This window comes from Dinoponera quadriceps, unplaced genomic scaffold (genome assembly GCF_001313825.1).
Source record: "Dinoponera quadriceps isolate SergipeBrazil2010 unplaced genomic scaffold, ASM131382v1 scaffold4444, whole genome shotgun sequence".
NCBI classification, from domain to species: Eukaryota; Metazoa; Arthropoda; class Insecta; order Hymenoptera; family Formicidae; genus Dinoponera; species Dinoponera quadriceps.
Window position 1 is genome coordinate 1,263,117 of NW_014558991.1, and position 16,799 is coordinate 1,279,915.

General features: G+C 42.4%; 3 protein-coding genes across 7 annotated transcripts; 2 read left to right on the forward strand and 1 right to left on the reverse strand.

Moving 5' to 3' along the window:
- Positions 1-58: 58 nt before the first annotated feature.
- On the forward strand, positions 59-12,188 carry LOC106750054 (protein fantom-like). Of its 5 annotated transcripts, none has more exons than XM_014630106.1 (9): positions 59-231; positions 390-595; positions 7,767-7,907; positions 8,430-8,671; positions 9,152-9,261; positions 9,387-9,492; positions 9,778-10,010; positions 10,761-11,145; positions 11,234-12,188. In XM_014630106.1, the coding sequence occupies exons 3-9, from the start codon at positions 7,841-7,843 to the stop codon at positions 11,765-11,767; spliced, it is 1,677 nt and encodes a 558-aa protein (XP_014485592.1). In that variant the 5' UTR covers positions 59-231; positions 390-595; positions 7,767-7,840; the 3' UTR covers positions 11,768-12,188. The 5 variants fall into 5 exon arrangements, with proteins under 5 accessions (XP_014485592.1, XP_014485593.1, XP_014485596.1 ...); XM_014630107.1 differs by having other exon boundaries at positions 59-210; positions 392-595; XM_014630110.1 differs by lacking the exons at positions 59-231; positions 390-595 and adding an exon at positions 6,311-6,386.
- LOC106750055 (F-actin-capping protein subunit alpha) lies at positions 1,230-6,125 on the reverse strand. The gene is made up of 3 exons (XM_014630111.1): positions 5,826-6,125; positions 4,521-4,770; positions 1,230-4,442 (listed from the first exon to the last, which is right to left on the reverse strand). Exons 1-3 carry the CDS (start codon positions 6,024-6,026, stop codon positions 4,024-4,026), a joined length of 870 nt encoding a protein of 289 aa, XP_014485597.1. The 5' UTR covers positions 6,027-6,125; the 3' UTR covers positions 1,230-4,023.
- Positions 12,189-12,420: 232 nt separating the features above from the next.
- On the forward strand, positions 12,421-16,797 carry LOC106750011. The gene is given in 7 exon segments (XM_014630015.1): positions 12,421-13,032; positions 13,122-13,349; positions 13,499-14,060; positions 14,510-14,662; positions 15,119-15,207; positions 15,979-16,174; positions 16,281-16,797. Coding segments are annotated over 7 exon segments (1,989 nt in total). The 3' UTR covers positions 16,430-16,797.
- The last annotated feature ends 2 nt before the right edge of the window (positions 16,798-16,799 follow it).

The following is a 16,799-nucleotide window of genomic DNA, read 5'->3' on the forward strand; positions in this document are numbered from 1 at the left end:
AGATGGCGCCGTCGTTGTCCGCAACAACCGCTCACCACGTGCGCCGTTCTATTTACATACGTTACGCACACGCAGTGCGGTGTTCTGTGCTTTACGTCGTGCTTTTCTCGCTCATAAGTTCGCCGACGTGAATTTCGCGAAATATCACTCCGTCCCACGGTGATCCCACGGCGCGTCGTACAGTTTCGCTCGTGGGAATATTTCAGCACGGTACGACGTGATCCACGACAAGTATATATCTTTGTGGTGTAGATTTAACGATTTTGTCGCCTCGAGCGTTATTCAAACGATAATTTCCCTGTTGAATCACGAACGCACGAGTATATTTGCGCGAAAGCACTTGTAACGACGCGCTTGGTTTCTCGAGTTTTTCTTTTTTTTTCCCCAAGAGAAATGTGCGAGTAGAGAGAAAGAAGACGTCGTCTCGAATCACGTGTTCAGCGTCGGCGTCTGTGGTTGCCATTTAGCAACGGCCGGCGTTTAAACATAGATGGCCGCCCACGAACGTCAAATCTCGGCTCCGTTCCTCTACTCGCCGTGGACATTTGTCTCTCGCATTTCGCTCTGTGCGCAATTACGGCACGGCCTGATCGAGGTACGTATTCGTTTTTTCACAGCACTAAGGTCAGGCTAGATTCACGCGTCGGTGTACGCACGTACTGGTGTATTTGTTTACGTAAATCAAGATAGGTAAATCACACGCGGTAACAACGGTAATTACAACGACACATCTCTTGTCGTTAATCGTACAGGCAAACCGCATCATCGAAGTACACGCTGATTGTAACATTATTGGATCGATACGATGCAGTTATTATTCGTGAAACGCGCAACATGACAGGATATTTATTTTAATGTATATAAATTTTATCGGATTCCAACCACTGTGTGATCCTTATGGAGACAGATTGTAAAATAAAGAGATGCTTATCTGTGAATATTTGTCGCTTATTGTAGATGATCCAGAAATTAGAATAGGAGAAAATAGTGATGGCGATGCATGTATCTCTTTCTCTTAGATACTCAGGAGAAACTCAAATTAAAATCCCTCCTAGGAAACAATATAGCCAACATACTGGTCCCAGCACATGTAATTATATAAAGAAAAATATTAGACGAATCTTTCTCTGTGTTAGATAGTTCAATTGTTTGCTTTTGACGTAACATACATGCAAACTACTGATATATTTCCAGGGCAAAATCATTCCCACAGCTTGAGAACCCGAATATAAAGTGTCATATCACTTTATTTAATCAATCATAACATTCAATAATACATAATTTAACTGATAAATGTATTCTGTGTTTAAATTTTTACATAAGGACATGCGTTTGTTACGTTACGATACACTCGATTGTAGGTAATACCTAGTTTCAATATCTCGTAGGCAACTATGTTGTGTGTATGTGTGTGTGTGGAGTTTTGACAAGATTCGAAACCTCAACGCTCTCCATTTTGTAATTTACATACGTAATACAAACAACGACTCGAGTATAATGTAATGTGCGATGTCGTATTTACATGAATAACTTTGCTATTGTGCCTCGCATGTGCTAACAGACAATTTATCGTATGCTTTTTTATCCACGTACGTACATTTTGTTCAACCGTCCACGATCAATGGCAAGAATCTGCATTTTCTCTCTTTCTCTCCCCCTTTCCCACCCTCTCCGAGAAGTTATCTTATATCGTGACTGAAGGAGATGACGCCTTGAATTACGATGTAACTTACAAAGTACGAATAATATTACACACACGTTTCGAATCCTATTGCATTAAGAATCAAATGGTAGTGCGCATCGTCGCATTCATTCATCCAAATAACATATGTACATAGTATCCCCCCGTTCCCCCAACGTAAAGTGAACAGATTAAGGCTCCAGCAGGCTATAGGCTACATTCTACAATGTACAATGTATACTTTGTTAGTTTCTTCCGTTTTTTCTTTTTTTTTCCTCGCGTGTACACGTCTGGCTGTGTAATGTGTGTAGTAAGCGATAGCACCAAGAGATACTTCCCAACGCTTCTGCTTGACACGAGAGATGTGATCGTCGCGTACGGCTATTATTACTCTATGTAATGTACTTCAATTTAGAAACCAAGTTGCAATGATTAACATTTATTTTTCATTCTCATCAGTATCATTAAACTTTGCAACGTATTCATTATATATATATATATATATAATTTATATATATATATATAATAGACATACTTATTATAAAACAATACATTTTAACAAAAATGTATATAGAGACTTACACTTTTATGAAATATAAAGTCGGATAAAAATAGTAGGCCTCGCCCACCGATATCTGTGTTAAGAATTATGTTTCTTTTTCTCTTTCTCTTTCTCTCTCTTTCTTTTTTTCCCTTTTTGTCTTCGTACTTTGTGTATTGAGAACGGTATGAACACGTAAACGGTGTTCGTATACCGGACTGGTAAATCATAGACACGTCTAATGTCTTTTGTATTACGTTTGATATATTATGCGTTTGACATCACCCGTGGCCCCAGCATGTTGTATCGACAAGTAACGCAACGATGATCGGAATATATATCGTCATTCGAATTTTTAGAATGCGCTACATGTGGTCGCACGCGCCGCTTTGACTGCTCCAAAGGCTTAATCGTTACGGGAGATTTCTCTTTTCCTTCAAAACGAGTTAGTCTAAAGGGGTCCTGTTTTTTTCTCTTACACCTGTCGTAAACTCTTAATTTCGCTATTTTATTATCGCATCGGCGCATCGGCGTAAGAAAACTTTCTTTCGTATTGTATAATATTTTGCGTTACAGACTCTCGTTTTTTTCTTTCACAATCGCACTTGTGAAATAGAAATGCATACGAGTCGTACATGCTTTGAGTGAGCTCGATCGAAGGATGAATTCGCAAACGTAATTACCTAACGATTCAAATTATTTCTCGTTTGCGAGTCAGGGTGAACTATCAAGTGACGGATAAATTGTGCCAGAGCAGATCGATGTAGTTTCAGTCGATGAAATTATCAATTGCGTAATAACCTCAGTGACTCTGACACCATTCTGCGCTAGTTTTGTCTCTCGCGATGAATCCCTTGTAGAAACGGCAAAGAAGAATTATACGTTATAGAGGTAAAAACATAAGTAAACAATTGTCGATTATCACTGACGTCATTATCCTCATGATAAAGTTTCACAGGAATCTCGACGAGTTTTGCGTGAAGCTGAGTAAACTGCCTCCATCTGCTCTCTCATTGCTTCTCACAACTCTACATGATTACAGTTCGAATTTATCTTTCGCTATTTGTGTGTATGTGTGTGTGTCTCACAATCTCAAGCTATTCAACACATTGAATTTAACTTCAATTTAATCACTTAACATAAGAGCAAGGATCCCCATTACCCCATTATAAATAGTGAATAGATCTTTTACTTCGACAGCTTATCGTTTATCGTTTTTTACGCCCATCCGAAGTCAAAGATTATATCTTGCACTATGCTGCACAATGCGAATATCGTGGATATCGTTTCGAGAAAGATGGTTCGAGCTAACGAAGCGAAAAATCAACGCGATTCACACGAAGGTTCCATCGTCGAGTACTTTCCATAAATTTTGACAATCGGGACGCTCGAATGGAGACAATAGTGTGTGTGTGTGTGTGTGTGTATGTGTGCTTTGTTGTTCTCGAGCTATTCATTAACGTTGTTGTCACGTACCGAAAGAATTTAAGCAGAAATTACTTCGGAGAAACCATAACCCGGATTCGAAAGCAACAAACTTTTTTTGATACAATTGACAACGCCGAAAAAGTGTTGGCCTCCTTTTACTTTTTTTTTATTGCTTCTTGTAACAACATACAATATGGAGTCGAGAGGAACCTTGAGTGGCATGCATGAGTCGAGTTTCTCTAATCCGACGTTATTCATTAATGTTACATTTTGCTCCCATGCACATCACACCTCCAGACTTCACTCATGCAGCAAAATGCGCTTTCCTTTTAATTATATTTCTTTTAATATTATTATATAAAAAAATCTATTTCTATTGACTTTTAAGCTCTTTGCCAATACTGTACGAAACAATTTTGTTCCAGTCGATTTTTGTTCGCATTACTGGCAGTTGCCTTCGCAGCGCCTTAAAGGTGGTGTCGGACATCGTTTGATAGTTTTCCGAGATCGCCGTTTGATAATCATTCTCAGACTCCTCGACAAACCGTATCAGGTCCTTCGCCGTTTGTTTCTCATTGGAGATCGGCAGGCTCTCCTTCACCTCCTTGCTACTGACCAACTGTACATTCCCGTCCTCGTAGTAATGCACTTGTACTTTGAGGCTACCCCTTAATTCGGCGTTTCCCGAATTCGGGGTAAAACTTACGGTCCATACCGAGCGCCAGCGACCGTTCCAGAAGTTCTTAGGTTGAAACTGATGATCCTCTATGCACGCTGTTAGCGTTATGTTACCTATGGAAAAATTGACGTTATTCGCCGCTCATCGACTTCACGTGTAATTATCGATTGATCCGAGCAATATATAAATACCTCCGAGCGATTTGCCGAAGACCGAGCAGGCGCCGTGTCTGTAGTGACTTTGAGTGTAATTCGTTATTTCCTCTTGAAGGGCTGACCTCCAGGGTTCCGCTACAGGATCTGGTTCGTAAGGCTCGTAATCTTGCGCCTCCTTCCTCAAGTGATCGTATTTAAAACTTTGCTTACTCCGCCCATCGTAAAACCTCTGGGAACCCAGATCATTGTGTTCCGTTATGAGTGCCGGGTGTTCGCTCGCCTCTATCTGTGAAAGGGAGCAGGTTAGTATCTCATACAGTTTATGAACATTTGGAAATGTAGAAATTGTAAAGGCCATTCTACAATAGTATAAGCAGCGAGCTAATTGACCAGTTGGATGTTCACAGTCCAAGAATAATCGACTATGGTTGGTCAGATAGCTCACGTCTTATTGAATACTTTACGCTATCGTGAAACAGCTTTAAGGAATTTGTGAGAAAAGTTGCCAAATATTTCTCGAATACTCTATTTTCCAATTAGTGTCGTCGGAAATCAAATAATCGAGACACCGGTCTCTCGATACAATTTTGCATCATTCACACAGCATGTAGCTGTGATATCTCCCGAACAATTAGAAACGTCTCTACACAAGAAGGTGACAGATTTGTCATGTTAATTAACATACCGGGGTGTGTAAATTTCATACATATGACTAACATAAAGAGAACTTGGGCGGATCACCGGTTACAGCACTTTTGACACCGTGCAAACAAAGTACTCGCAGGGAAGGCACTCGTCCCCAGGAGGCAGAGCGATATATCTAACCTTAACCGAGCAGCTTTCGTATTAGTTTTCAAGTACACGAGATCCCAAAGTAATCCCTGTCTTCGTTGAAAGCAGAGAAAAAAAAAGATCGAGAAGGACGAGTTTCCGGCGCGTTGGAAAACCAGCCGTTGGCGCGATGTTCCCGGCGCAGCTTGGCGAGGTGGATCTCTCTAACCTGGCGCGTGCGAGAACGGGGGGGAGGGGGGAGGGAGAGGGGACAGTCGTCGAACGGCGATCTCTCGGAGATCTCGGAGTTATCCAGGGAGGAATCCGACGAGAGGGACCCGACGAGAAGGCAAACGGACCGAATACATGCGGTAAGGTCACCGTGGTCGCGCCTCGCGGACACCTCACAATCGATATATACGTTTGGAAGAAAGCGAGCGAAGCTCGAGGCGAGGAGCCGTCGTGTCCCGGGGAGAGTCGCGCGCGCGCGCCCTCCGGGGGAGAAGAAAACACGGCGCGTGACGACGGTGTCATCGCGTGCGATGATGACGACGACTACGACCGATCTACCTTAACAGGCGTGAGCTGATCCTTGTTGTACTGTGCGAACGCACCGGACGCGCCCTCCTTCAACAGGTTGTCGTTGTTCAGAAGGACCCTCACGTCGTTGAACACCTCGTTGAACTCGCCCGGCGGCGAGTGCAGTATAAAATCCGAGACTATTCGCACTTTTTCCTGGTCCGGAATCACCGCATCTCCGTCCGCCGCCATCTTACCTTTCCCACTGGCACGCACACTCCGCCGCCGCCGCCACCGCCGCCACCGCCGATGTCAAAAGCGAGGGTATACGTGAGCGGTGGTCACGGCTCAGGTTGTGCTGGGATCTCTCCGTCGCTCGTCTCGTGGTGCCGCTCGCGCTCCGTATACCCGGTGACGCGACGCGACCCGATTGACCTGCTACGGCGTGCGCGCTACTCTCTCGCACGTTTGTTCTCTCTCTTTTTCTCTCTGCCGGGTATTCTTCGCCCCTCGCGAGCACCGCAACAGTTTCCACCCGTCGCACTCGACTCTTTCGCACGGCCGCGCCACTTTCCTCGAACGTTCGAGTCACCGTTGTGTCACTCGTATTAGGTATGTCGATATCGCGCAAAAATATCGAATATGAATATATTTGTCACTTTTTTTTTCAATTAGGCATATTGAATGAATGTGAATATATACTGGGTATCCTAGCATAAAGAGAATGTCAATCAGCACATCCGACGATACTCGTCGTAAACGACGAGTAAAATAGCGGTCTTTGCGTGAACAAATTTGTGAATTTATGAACAGTTAAGAAATATATGTATTCGATATTCTATTCACGTAATATTTTATTCGGTATTTCGATATGATCGAATACAAGAGAAATATCGAATAATATCGAGTAACGATAATCATTTCTAACTCGTATCGTGAGAACGATACTCTCGCAGCAAAGGCGCGATAACAGTGTCGACCGCGGTGTCGATATTGCCGGCCGATTCGATTGGGCGAAATCGCGCTACTCTTCTCCGTTTATGTCGTCAGGATCTCCGATCCTCCGAGAGTTGCACACGGGGATGATTCATAGGGAGAGTGAATCACGTCGTTTGTTCCCGTTCTCATAGACATAAGCGAATGTGTGGCAGAAACCGACAGATATCGCGCGCTTATCTCGAATCTGCAGCGATAACCGCCGATAAATATTGTCGTTCTTTCATATCCTGACATTGTACAATTTTCGCATCATATTCGTTCGTCATATCGTATCGCGTTCGTATCATATTTTTTCGCGTTTCAATTTGTAACGTGTTGATAATAACAACCGTTGGACTCAATTATCACCGCGATTTCCGTTGATACTCGGAATTACTGCGAATTGTATACTACTTGGAAGCGCGCCACCCGGTAGATTCGTTTTGAAATTTTTTCGCGGGAAACGTGTCAAGTTTTCCGTCCGCATTTTTGCTTTTGAGCTTAATTGCAACGCGTCAGATGTCGTCACACACAGATGTGATCGTGACTCTTACGGACGATCGAGCATTTCTAGCGCGACGTAAACTTATTTTTAACCTTATCACTTATGACGAGTCGTCAATGAGCGACGATCTGTGATCTGAAGGCGGCGCAGAATCGAGCAGATCCGATCTCTCGAATTCCCTCATTCGCGAGCAGGTCCGGTATAGGATTAGAATTGAAATATGTTTAATATTCTTGTGTAGTGAGTAACTAATTCTTGTAAATAGACGCATAATGTGACGTTCAGTAAAGCAGATATCGTGTTTGGTAAGAATAAGAAATAAGAGACGCATCGTAAACGTTTACAAAAACCACATAGGGCAATGGATGCACTTTTCTCTCGTACTGTTTCTTTTTATCGCCAAAATTGTAACCCCACCTCGTCTATATAACGGCCCGTTTATTCACGTATTTCGCGACAGAGCAGCGAGGTAAAATGCTAAAAGTCCACCATGTGTGTCGGATTTTCAGCGTCCGTGCGTTAAGCGACGTTTCACGACACTCGCTGGTTCGAACGGAAACCGGAGTCGGAATTCTAATCAAAAATGGCAGACGATCCGGATATTTTACTAAAGGAAGGCTCTTGTACGGACACGCTGATAAGTGCTATAGGTTTGTATCTTGATAAAATTCCATTTGTGGGAATGTATCCAAACTGATGAATAATATTATTCAGACAGCATAAATGTCTAAAAGATATCCTACTTGTTTTAGACATCTTTTAAATATTTCTAAAATTGCACCAAACACCAATTAAACTAAGCAATGATTAACCTACAAAGTTGCAACTGAAATTTCTAATTTCTTCTCTTTCTCAATTTCTTTTGTAACCGACATTTCAGTTGTGAATCTGTAAGTTAATTGTTGTTTAGCTTAAGTAAAGTTTGATGCAATTGGACCTAAAGGTCAAATCGCACAATTGCCGATTGGATTGCAATTGACGATTATAAGGTATAGCATTTTCTAAATGATAGTCACTGACCTCAATCGGTGGCTGCTCTTATTGCTTGAGAAGTAATCGTCAGTTGCAATCCAATCGGCAATTGCTAGTATGATTTGGCTTTAAAAGATATTTTAGACATTTGTGTTTTTATCTGGGTTGCACACGTGAATAATGATTTTGAAACACAAAAGATCCTAGGGAACGCCATCTCATTTGCAAACTCGATCGCTACCAGCTGGAGGATAAGTATCTGCGCTTGCTCGACGAGGCGAGCAATCTGAAGAAGTTGAGCAACTGCCAGGAGGACAAGATTAAGAGGCTCGGTACGAAGTTGATCAGATTGGCCGGTAATCCAAGATCATGTGGAGTATCGTTAGATATCGCCAGCGACGATAAGAACAGAATGTCCGCGCTTGAGCTCGAGAACGCTAAGGTAGACCACCTCGAAATAACGGCATCTTTTTTCTCGACGATAACGGGATTTTGTCGGACGGTCGAAGATCTACGTTAAATTTTCTTAGTGGTGTTCGTGGTGAAACTCATGTGTAAAAAATTAACGATAACATCCCAGATAGGCAACCTGCAGAAACAGATTTCGCGCGGTGTCTGTGCTGTAAAGTTTAATCGGCAAAAATACAACGGGGTCTGTTAATAAAGTCTGATGACAGATTGACGGCAGAAACTGAGCAGCATCTGTCGTTTCGTTTAAATCAAATTTAAGTAGAACATATCGGAAATCCTGTTTGGTTTCTGTTGCTAATCCGCTGTCAAACTATGCCAGCAGACTCTGTCAACAGAACACGAACTTAATGCGGACAGATAGCTGTGGACCCTTACATATTTGTGCTGTTAAGTTGATGATTTCTTCTGGCCTAGATAAATTATTGAAAGGAAAAAAACTGCTTGGTTTCAGCTGAAAGAGAAGATCACCGTGATGAAGAATCAATTGTTAAGTCATACAATGAAAGGTAGATCGTCGTCGCACAGTCGTAATCTCGTCAGGCCAACGTCTTCCGGGCTCGTGTAAGTGCACATATACTATATATATATATATATATATATACACACACACACACACATACATAAACATACCGACTCACACCGTGACTCATTACGTTGCGGTGTTGGATGAAACCGGCTTCTTTTAGGACGTGCCGAAGTGAGAACAACCGCTCAAGAGTACCGTCCTGTCAGTGCATCGTTGACGCGGGACACGATGACAGCGATGTACAGAATTACCTCGTTAAAATCGAGGTAAGACGGTGCCCCTTCGAGATGCTCGAGAGATGTTTACGCACACTCAATTTCGCGTATTAATCCATTTAGTTTAACGATCAATGTTATCCTTCGTTGAGAATCGTACGAGTTTGTAGAAATAATAGAGACAGCTTGAAATAGCAAAAAGGCCAAGAACGTCGTCGAACGAACTCGCGATTTGCGCTATCGCTTTTACTCGAATGCTTGTAGTTGCGCGCGGACACGCCCGTTATTAATGTTGCGAGCAATAATTTCCGCTTAGCGTCCAACCTTTGTTCGCAGAAACTGGAGGTGCAGAAGAAAGAAATGGCGGATCGTATAACAGACTTGGAGAAGGAGCTGGCTCTCTACGCGACCAGCAGTCAAAGGGAGAAGGTGGCGGACAACGTCGAGTACATACGAGTGTGGCGACAGATGAAGCAGCTGAATGAGAAGCTAATAACGGCTCAGGACAAGAACGCCGCGCTGAACGCCGAGATGAACGACTTGAAGACGACCATCGAACAAACGACGAAGTATATAATCCATTATCCCGTCTAGAGCCTATGACATATTAATAGATCTGACAAACTGTTTATTATACCGGGCGAAAGTCACATCCCCCTCCTTCCAGTTGTGATATATTATGTATGCGCTTCTTGATCAAGACACGTAAAATATACAGAGTAAGGCAATAACTATTATCACCTTGATTATTTTCGAAACTATGAAAATAAGAGAAAAATTTTTCGTTTTTTTTTTAACCCCTTGACATACAATGACGAGTCTGACTCGTCAAGCGCTTTTTTCGGCGGACGCCGTGCAGTTTACAATTAGATTACATAGTAATAAAATGTACTCTTCCTCAGCTTTCACGTAACTGTTCAGTTGAGCGAAATTAAATAGTATTTTTTGGTCGCATTAAGTTCCATTTAATTTGTATGTCAAGGGGTTAATAGAATCATATAGCTTTTTAACATAAATAAATTCCTGTGTTCATTCTGCGTATAAAAGTACTAAGATAAGATCATCGAAGGATAAATATCTTTCGAGATATTTTACTTGTCGTTCTGATATTTTCACTATAAAACATATGAAATATTTCATAAAATATTCATTTATCGATAACACCATCTTTTCTCTTTTTTCTCTTATTCTTAAAATTTCGAAGATATTCAAAGTGGCAATCATTGCCTCACTGTATATATTCAAGATTTAGACGTTGTAACAAAAAAATATATGGAGGACGGTCGTTCCTAACCGGGAAGTTGCTGTCGCTAAATTAGGAACAATCAGGAGATCGCCGCCGTTCTCACGTCGGAGCGGACGCGCATAGCCGAGATGGACGGACAGATGTTGAAAGCGAAGAATTCGCAGCTCGCGTTGCGCGAGAAGGAGGAGCAGATACGAGATCTCACGAGCGAAATGAAGATATTACAGCAACACAATAACGAGCTTGTCGCCCTCAGCTCAAAGTACGGTCAGCTCGAAATGGAGAATATCGAGCTGAAGAAGAAGCTTTCCGAGCACGTTCATGAACAGCGGACTCTGAGAACAGCGTTCAACAACGACCAGGCCAATATCGTGGCGTTGCAGGTCACCAATGAGCAGTTGCTCGCGAAACTTCAGGACTTGCAAGCTACCATAGACATCTTGACGGTACAATTAACGGTTAGTATATCCGTGTGGGGGAAAATAAAAGGATTTGAACGACAACACAACATTTGGAAGCGATTCTCAATTTTACAATTGTTTTCAGTCTGTACAAAAGCAAAATGAGAAGCGCGACGCTGCGATGGCGTCACCGTCGAGCGCGCCTGCGTACGTAGCAAGCGAGAAAGAAACCGTTACGTCTAAACAGGCCTGTTCCACTTCCGTAGAACAATGCAAGAAGTGTTGCGAGATGTACGACAAAATCACGCAGTTGGAGAAAGCCGTGGACAGCGCACGAAGAAGTTGGCAGTCGTCGGTGAAATCGGTACAGACGATAACCACGCCCGTCAACATGAGGGAACAGAGCGTAATGACGATCGTGGAAGCCGAGGAAGAGACACATTCGCGGCTGCCGCAGTCGCCATTGAAAGAGGGTATAGCGAATCACGAGACGAACAGTTTGTCGCGGGAGAAAATATTGAAGCTGTTAGATCAGGCGCAGATTAACACGCCGTTGGATGCGTCGAAAATCAGCCAGAAGAGGGAAGAGTACACGGACGTTTTGGATGTAGCGCAGGCTCAGAGGCACAGGCAAGTTGTACCTCTTGAGAAGCTATTGTTCGGCGATTCTAATTGTTGACGTATAATCTGCCTCGAATTGTCGGCTTTCGGTTATTTTTTCTTTTTATGAAGGAGACAGAATTTCATAGGTTTCAATATGCAGTATCCAAGAGACCGCAAGGTTGGCTTGGAGGAGATCGAATGTTTCACAAGTCGGGTTATCATGAAACAGTGATGAGAACAACATTTGAATTGTAGGGACGTACAATTACGTTCTAATTTTTAGGTAAAATTATGAAATTGTAGGATAAGAATTTCTGATGTGTGTGGCGAGCAATGTAAACGTCGAATAGTAAATATATATTTTGTAAATTCAAGCATGCATGTGCGCAGAGACGATACGAATGCATAGCTGAAACATTGGTTAAGTTTTGTACAATGTGTCAATATGCAAATGAGCGTGTGTATATACATGTTATATGCATTTCCTGGTACTATAATTTCTGTATTATTTTGGAAACCTTATGTGTTCATAGGAATAATTATGAATAATGACATGATGTTCCTGATTTAATTCATATCAAATTGTCAGGAACATTACCGATACGTTTCTTCGTATCTCAGTAGGACACTTTATATATTTATTTAAATAAATATATGCGATTTTATAACAGATTTGTTTTACAATGTATACTACAGTTATAATTAGGATTATATACGGAGCAGAAAGTCATGACGTACGATATCATCATGACTGTCTATTACAGCGACGGAGGAGTATCTTGTCAGACACTCCGCGACGAGCCAAATACCACGCAGAGGAGTTCACGGAGGGGAAGACTCGTGGCCTTGGAGAACGTGACGTCGAATCAGATCCTTCTGATGCTACTGAACGTTTTGCACGAATATCTGCAAGAGTCGTTTGATAACGTTGATGACAAAGCATCTCCGAGATGCCAAGGTTTCACAATCGAAGATACGACGGTGATCGACGTCAACAACAATCTCGCTACGAAGAGCGACAATCACGATCTTAGCGCGGACAAAAGGACCTGTTCCTGCAAATATCATCAAACGGCAGCTTGCGACGGTAGGGAGCTCACAGACACCGACGAACGTATCGGCGAAAGCGAGAAGACAAGCGGTAAATGCGACAACGTCAGAAACGATCTCGCGAGTTTGAGATCCGATTTTGGCCCGAGTCGGTTCCCGGAAGGATCTGTCTCAACGAAAAACGCCGGTTTGTCCACAAAGGAAACACAGGACAAGGCTATTTGCTGCCCTGCGATTCACGGGAAGTCGAAGAAACCGTTACCGTACCGCAATATCGATAACGACGGCTGCGTAAGCAAGTGCAACCTGTCCTGATCAGCGATTGACAGGTGGGACGCTTAGCGCTCAGCGCGATAACATCGGCGGCTTTTGTTTATCAGGCGGCGAAAGTGAAGGCCTCGTTATCGCCTAGATGTGATCTGATGTGCCATTTGCGGAAAAGAAAGAAAGACTTGCCGAATAGGAACAAGCGGACAGTCTGCAAGAGCAAATGTCTGGGCAACGATGTGCAACTGCCGGTTGACTCGGCGAAGCCCTTCCCCCTGTTAATCACCGATAGGCAAGGCCTCATCGAGATTCACGTGTCACGGCTGCAGCTTTCGACGTCGGTCAGTACCGCGATTCAAGCGAAACGATTTAGCAGTGACTTTTACGTGTAATGTTTTGTATTATTATTTCTCGTTTTTACCAATTATCCAGTTTCATTTAACCGCGAGCACAACAATGATTTTCTGTCGTACTCGTTCGAGATTATCAGGCCTCGAAGATCTCAGGTGAGGACGACCTGCGTAATCTCTACGTTTACGTGAGCTGGGACATCTGGGACGAGAAAACGGCGCACACGGTGGCGATGAGGTGTCCGAATCTCAACTTCAACTTCTCCTCCGTCTACCGCATCGAGGATCTCTTCTCCTTCTTCAACAACGTGCTGTTGGAGTATCTGGTCTTCCGGGTGAACGTCGTTCGTCGCGACGACACGGGATATACAATCGCCAGAGCGAGAGTCTCCATCAAGGATATCCTAGATTACCCGCAGAACAAGCTGCCTTACATCGTGCCCGTCAGCAGCATCCTTTCTCGCACCTACGGCGACAATTTCGGCCAGCTGTCGCTCTGGATTCGGTTGAATTGTGACGCCGAGATGGTCGAAGTTTTTAAAGAGCGACACGACGTAGCTTCGTTGCGAGATATCGCGCCGCAGGATACTCCTCACACACCGTCTCCGGCACAAGCAGATACGCTCGAGGATCAAAAAGATGACGATGTTGCGTCCGTAGTTTCAACGGACGACCAACACCTCCCACCGCTAATAAAATCAAGTAAATTTTGGCAAAAATCAGAATTTGTATTTCTATCGGGCCTTAACTTAGTGAACACCAACTAATATTAACATAACATCAATGTTATAATTTCTCATTTATTAATGTAAATGCAATGTGTGTCATGTAACGGTTACATTGTTGAGTGAGAAATTATAACATTGATATTATGTTACCTTTAGTTGGTGTTCACGGGGAAGGTTCCTCGCTGCGGTTGTCTTGTTTGATGACGTCAAAAGCAAGAAAAGTATGTCGAAAATTCTTGCGAAATATGTTGCTAATTCAATGTATTCCGCAAGAAATAAAATTTAGGCATATTTTTCCTCGCTTCTGACGTCATTAATCAAGTTGACTACGGCAAGGGAATAGGAGCCTTAAAATGTCGATAGAAGTATATTTTCCGGCTTTAAAAGTCTCGAAAAATATACACAAAACCCGATCATCTGCAGATTCTTTGTATGAAACAAATTCGGACGACGAGAACAACTATGTCACTTCCAATAACGAAGAATCCTCGTCTACGCCTGTTAACGAGTCGAACGACATATTCGAGGAGGAGAACGGGAAATACGCGAAAAGGGAAAGGTAAGACCTCTCAGTGAGCAAAACATCATTGACAGAACGTTGTTGCAATGATATTTAATAGCTTGTAACATTTTGTAATATACACAGCTTTTAACATTGCATGAACATTGTTACGAATAACTTCAGCACTTCGATATTTCTAAAATAATCTTCGAGAGGATCATATTATCTGATAGTGTTTTCGGAAATATTTTTAGAATATCAGGCGATAACGCTTACACGATACGCATAAAGTCAACACTTCAAGATGTTGATCCAATGTTCTTCATTTACTAGGTTCTTTCTATTTGCGTTGCGTTTTTTCCTCTGTTCCTATTTTGTCTGAAAGATTCGACTTCGCAATCTGTAATGTTTGCGAAACGTGTCGATATAATTAGAGAGAGAAAGTGGTTGCATTTAACAGCATTACGGTCTTCTTTATGTCGCCATAAAGATTGTACGAACGATTTTAACTAGACCAAATCTCGAAGAAGCGACAGATGATAGAACGAAGATGCTGAAGGAGCGTACGGAGCCGGCGGAGTCATCGAGCATAACGCAGTTCAAGAGTATCATCACGAACGTAAGCCCGCGTTTAGCAATTGAGCAACTACGCGAAAAACGCACGATGCGTTAATGATCACGCGAGTGCGATATCTACCTGGAAATGATCGAGATTCCGGAACGTGTTCAGACCGGGAGCCTGCTCAAGGAATCAAACAGCACGATCCGCGACATACACGAGGTGCTCTCGGACAAAGATTGGGGGAGATATATGCAGAAGACTCTGCTGACCTTTGCCAATTAATAATTAATTACTTCGGCACACTCGCACACGCCGACGAGACGCAGAGTGTGAGAGTCGTACGAAAGTAACTCAACTATTCGCCCCCAAAGATATCAACTCGCTTTAGTTAGATCTTTAAACGTGGACGTGCAGAATTCTCAGTCCGACGTTTTTAATTAGATTATTTTTTAATTATTTTTTTTACTTGCGCATGAAGAATTTACTCGAGCAGAAATTTTTTGTAAAAATATCGTGCCTCTATGCAGGAAGACGCAAACGTTATTAGATATACTATCGTTGTGTTGGACTATTCATATTGAAAATTAAAGAATTTCCTACAAAAATATCAAGTTTAAATCTCAAAATCGCGATTTGAAGGTACTGGGAATGAAAGATTTCTGATTATGCGCTTGACTTTTTATGATATTATATTTTACTATTTTTCCTTTCTTTTAGTTCCTCTTTTAATAAATCTCTTAAAGTAAATCTCTAAATTTCCACGTGTACGCGATATTTCGCGCGTATGACGATTTAACGTGACTGTAATCTAACGTTCATCCTTTCCAGAAACTTGAGAAAGATACGATAATCATAGAAATAGTGAGCGTGCTGTTCTTTGACGATTCCGTCGTAGGGAACGACGAGATACATTTGATTTTCGTAGAATATTCCTTTCTCGGGCATTACGGCGAGGATATGGAGTCCGTGTCCGTGGAAAAGCCGCGAGTAGCTGATCAAGAGATGTTCTTCAATTTTCGAAAAAGTAATTTACACGCAAGAGACACGAATGTATACGCGGTATTATATACTTAGAAATATATTGATGCGCTTGAAAAAAATTGCACGAAACCAATCAATTTCGATCTCAGAATTCCGGATAGATGAGAAAAAGCACATCGTTGAAAGAGACACTTTACGCGCCATGTTGACTGAATGTAAAAGTCCGAACGTTAAATTTGTTGTTGTCAGCGAACCATTGCCCGAGCAGACGGATAAAGAATGTGTGGATATCGGGTAAATGGAAGAACTTCTTAAATTTGGACGTATCATCACATGAATTTTTCATCACGGATTATTTCTTCCAGTTTGGCGAGATTTAACATAAAAGAATACGCGCTCGGCGACGGCTGCAGAGATATATCGCTACCGATTATGGATAAACGGTACAAAGAAATCGGTATTCTGAAGGTATAATAAAAATATAATTGAGTTATTTTGAATGAGACAATAGATATCGAATTACTGATGCGAGCTTGGTGCAGATTATCGTGTTGGGTTTCAACGCTATCAAGCAGTGTTTGGTGGACATACAGACGAATAACTTAAGGTAGATCGCGTCAAAGTGACGTACGCGTGAGATTTTACACGAGCCGCGGCGTCTCTATGTT

Excerpts from the sequence above, each read along its gene's own strand:
- LOC106750055 (XM_014630111.1), bottom strand. The coding sequence starts at position 6,026 with ATGGCGGCGGACGGAGATGCGGTGATTCCGGACCAGGAAAAAGTGCGA. Across the intron at positions 4,771-5,825 it reads ATCAGCTCACGCCTGTTAAG|ATAGAGGCGAGCGAACACCC; the intron begins GTAGATCGGTCG and ends TCCCTTTCACAG. Across the intron at positions 4,443-4,520 it reads CTTCGGCAAATCGCTCGGAG|GTAACATAACGCTAACAGCG; the intron begins GTATTTATATAT and ends ATTTTTCCATAG.
- LOC106750054 (XM_014630106.1), top strand. The coding sequence starts at position 7,841 with ATGGCAGACGATCCGGATATTTTACTAAAGGAAGGCTCTTGTACGGAC. Across the intron at positions 7,908-8,429 it reads CACGCTGATAAGTGCTATAG|ATCCTAGGGAACGCCATCTC; the intron begins GTTTGTATCTTG and ends GAAACACAAAAG. Across the intron at positions 9,262-9,386 it reads CCAACGTCTTCCGGGCTCGT|GACGTGCCGAAGTGAGAACA; the intron begins GTAAGTGCACAT and ends GGCTTCTTTTAG.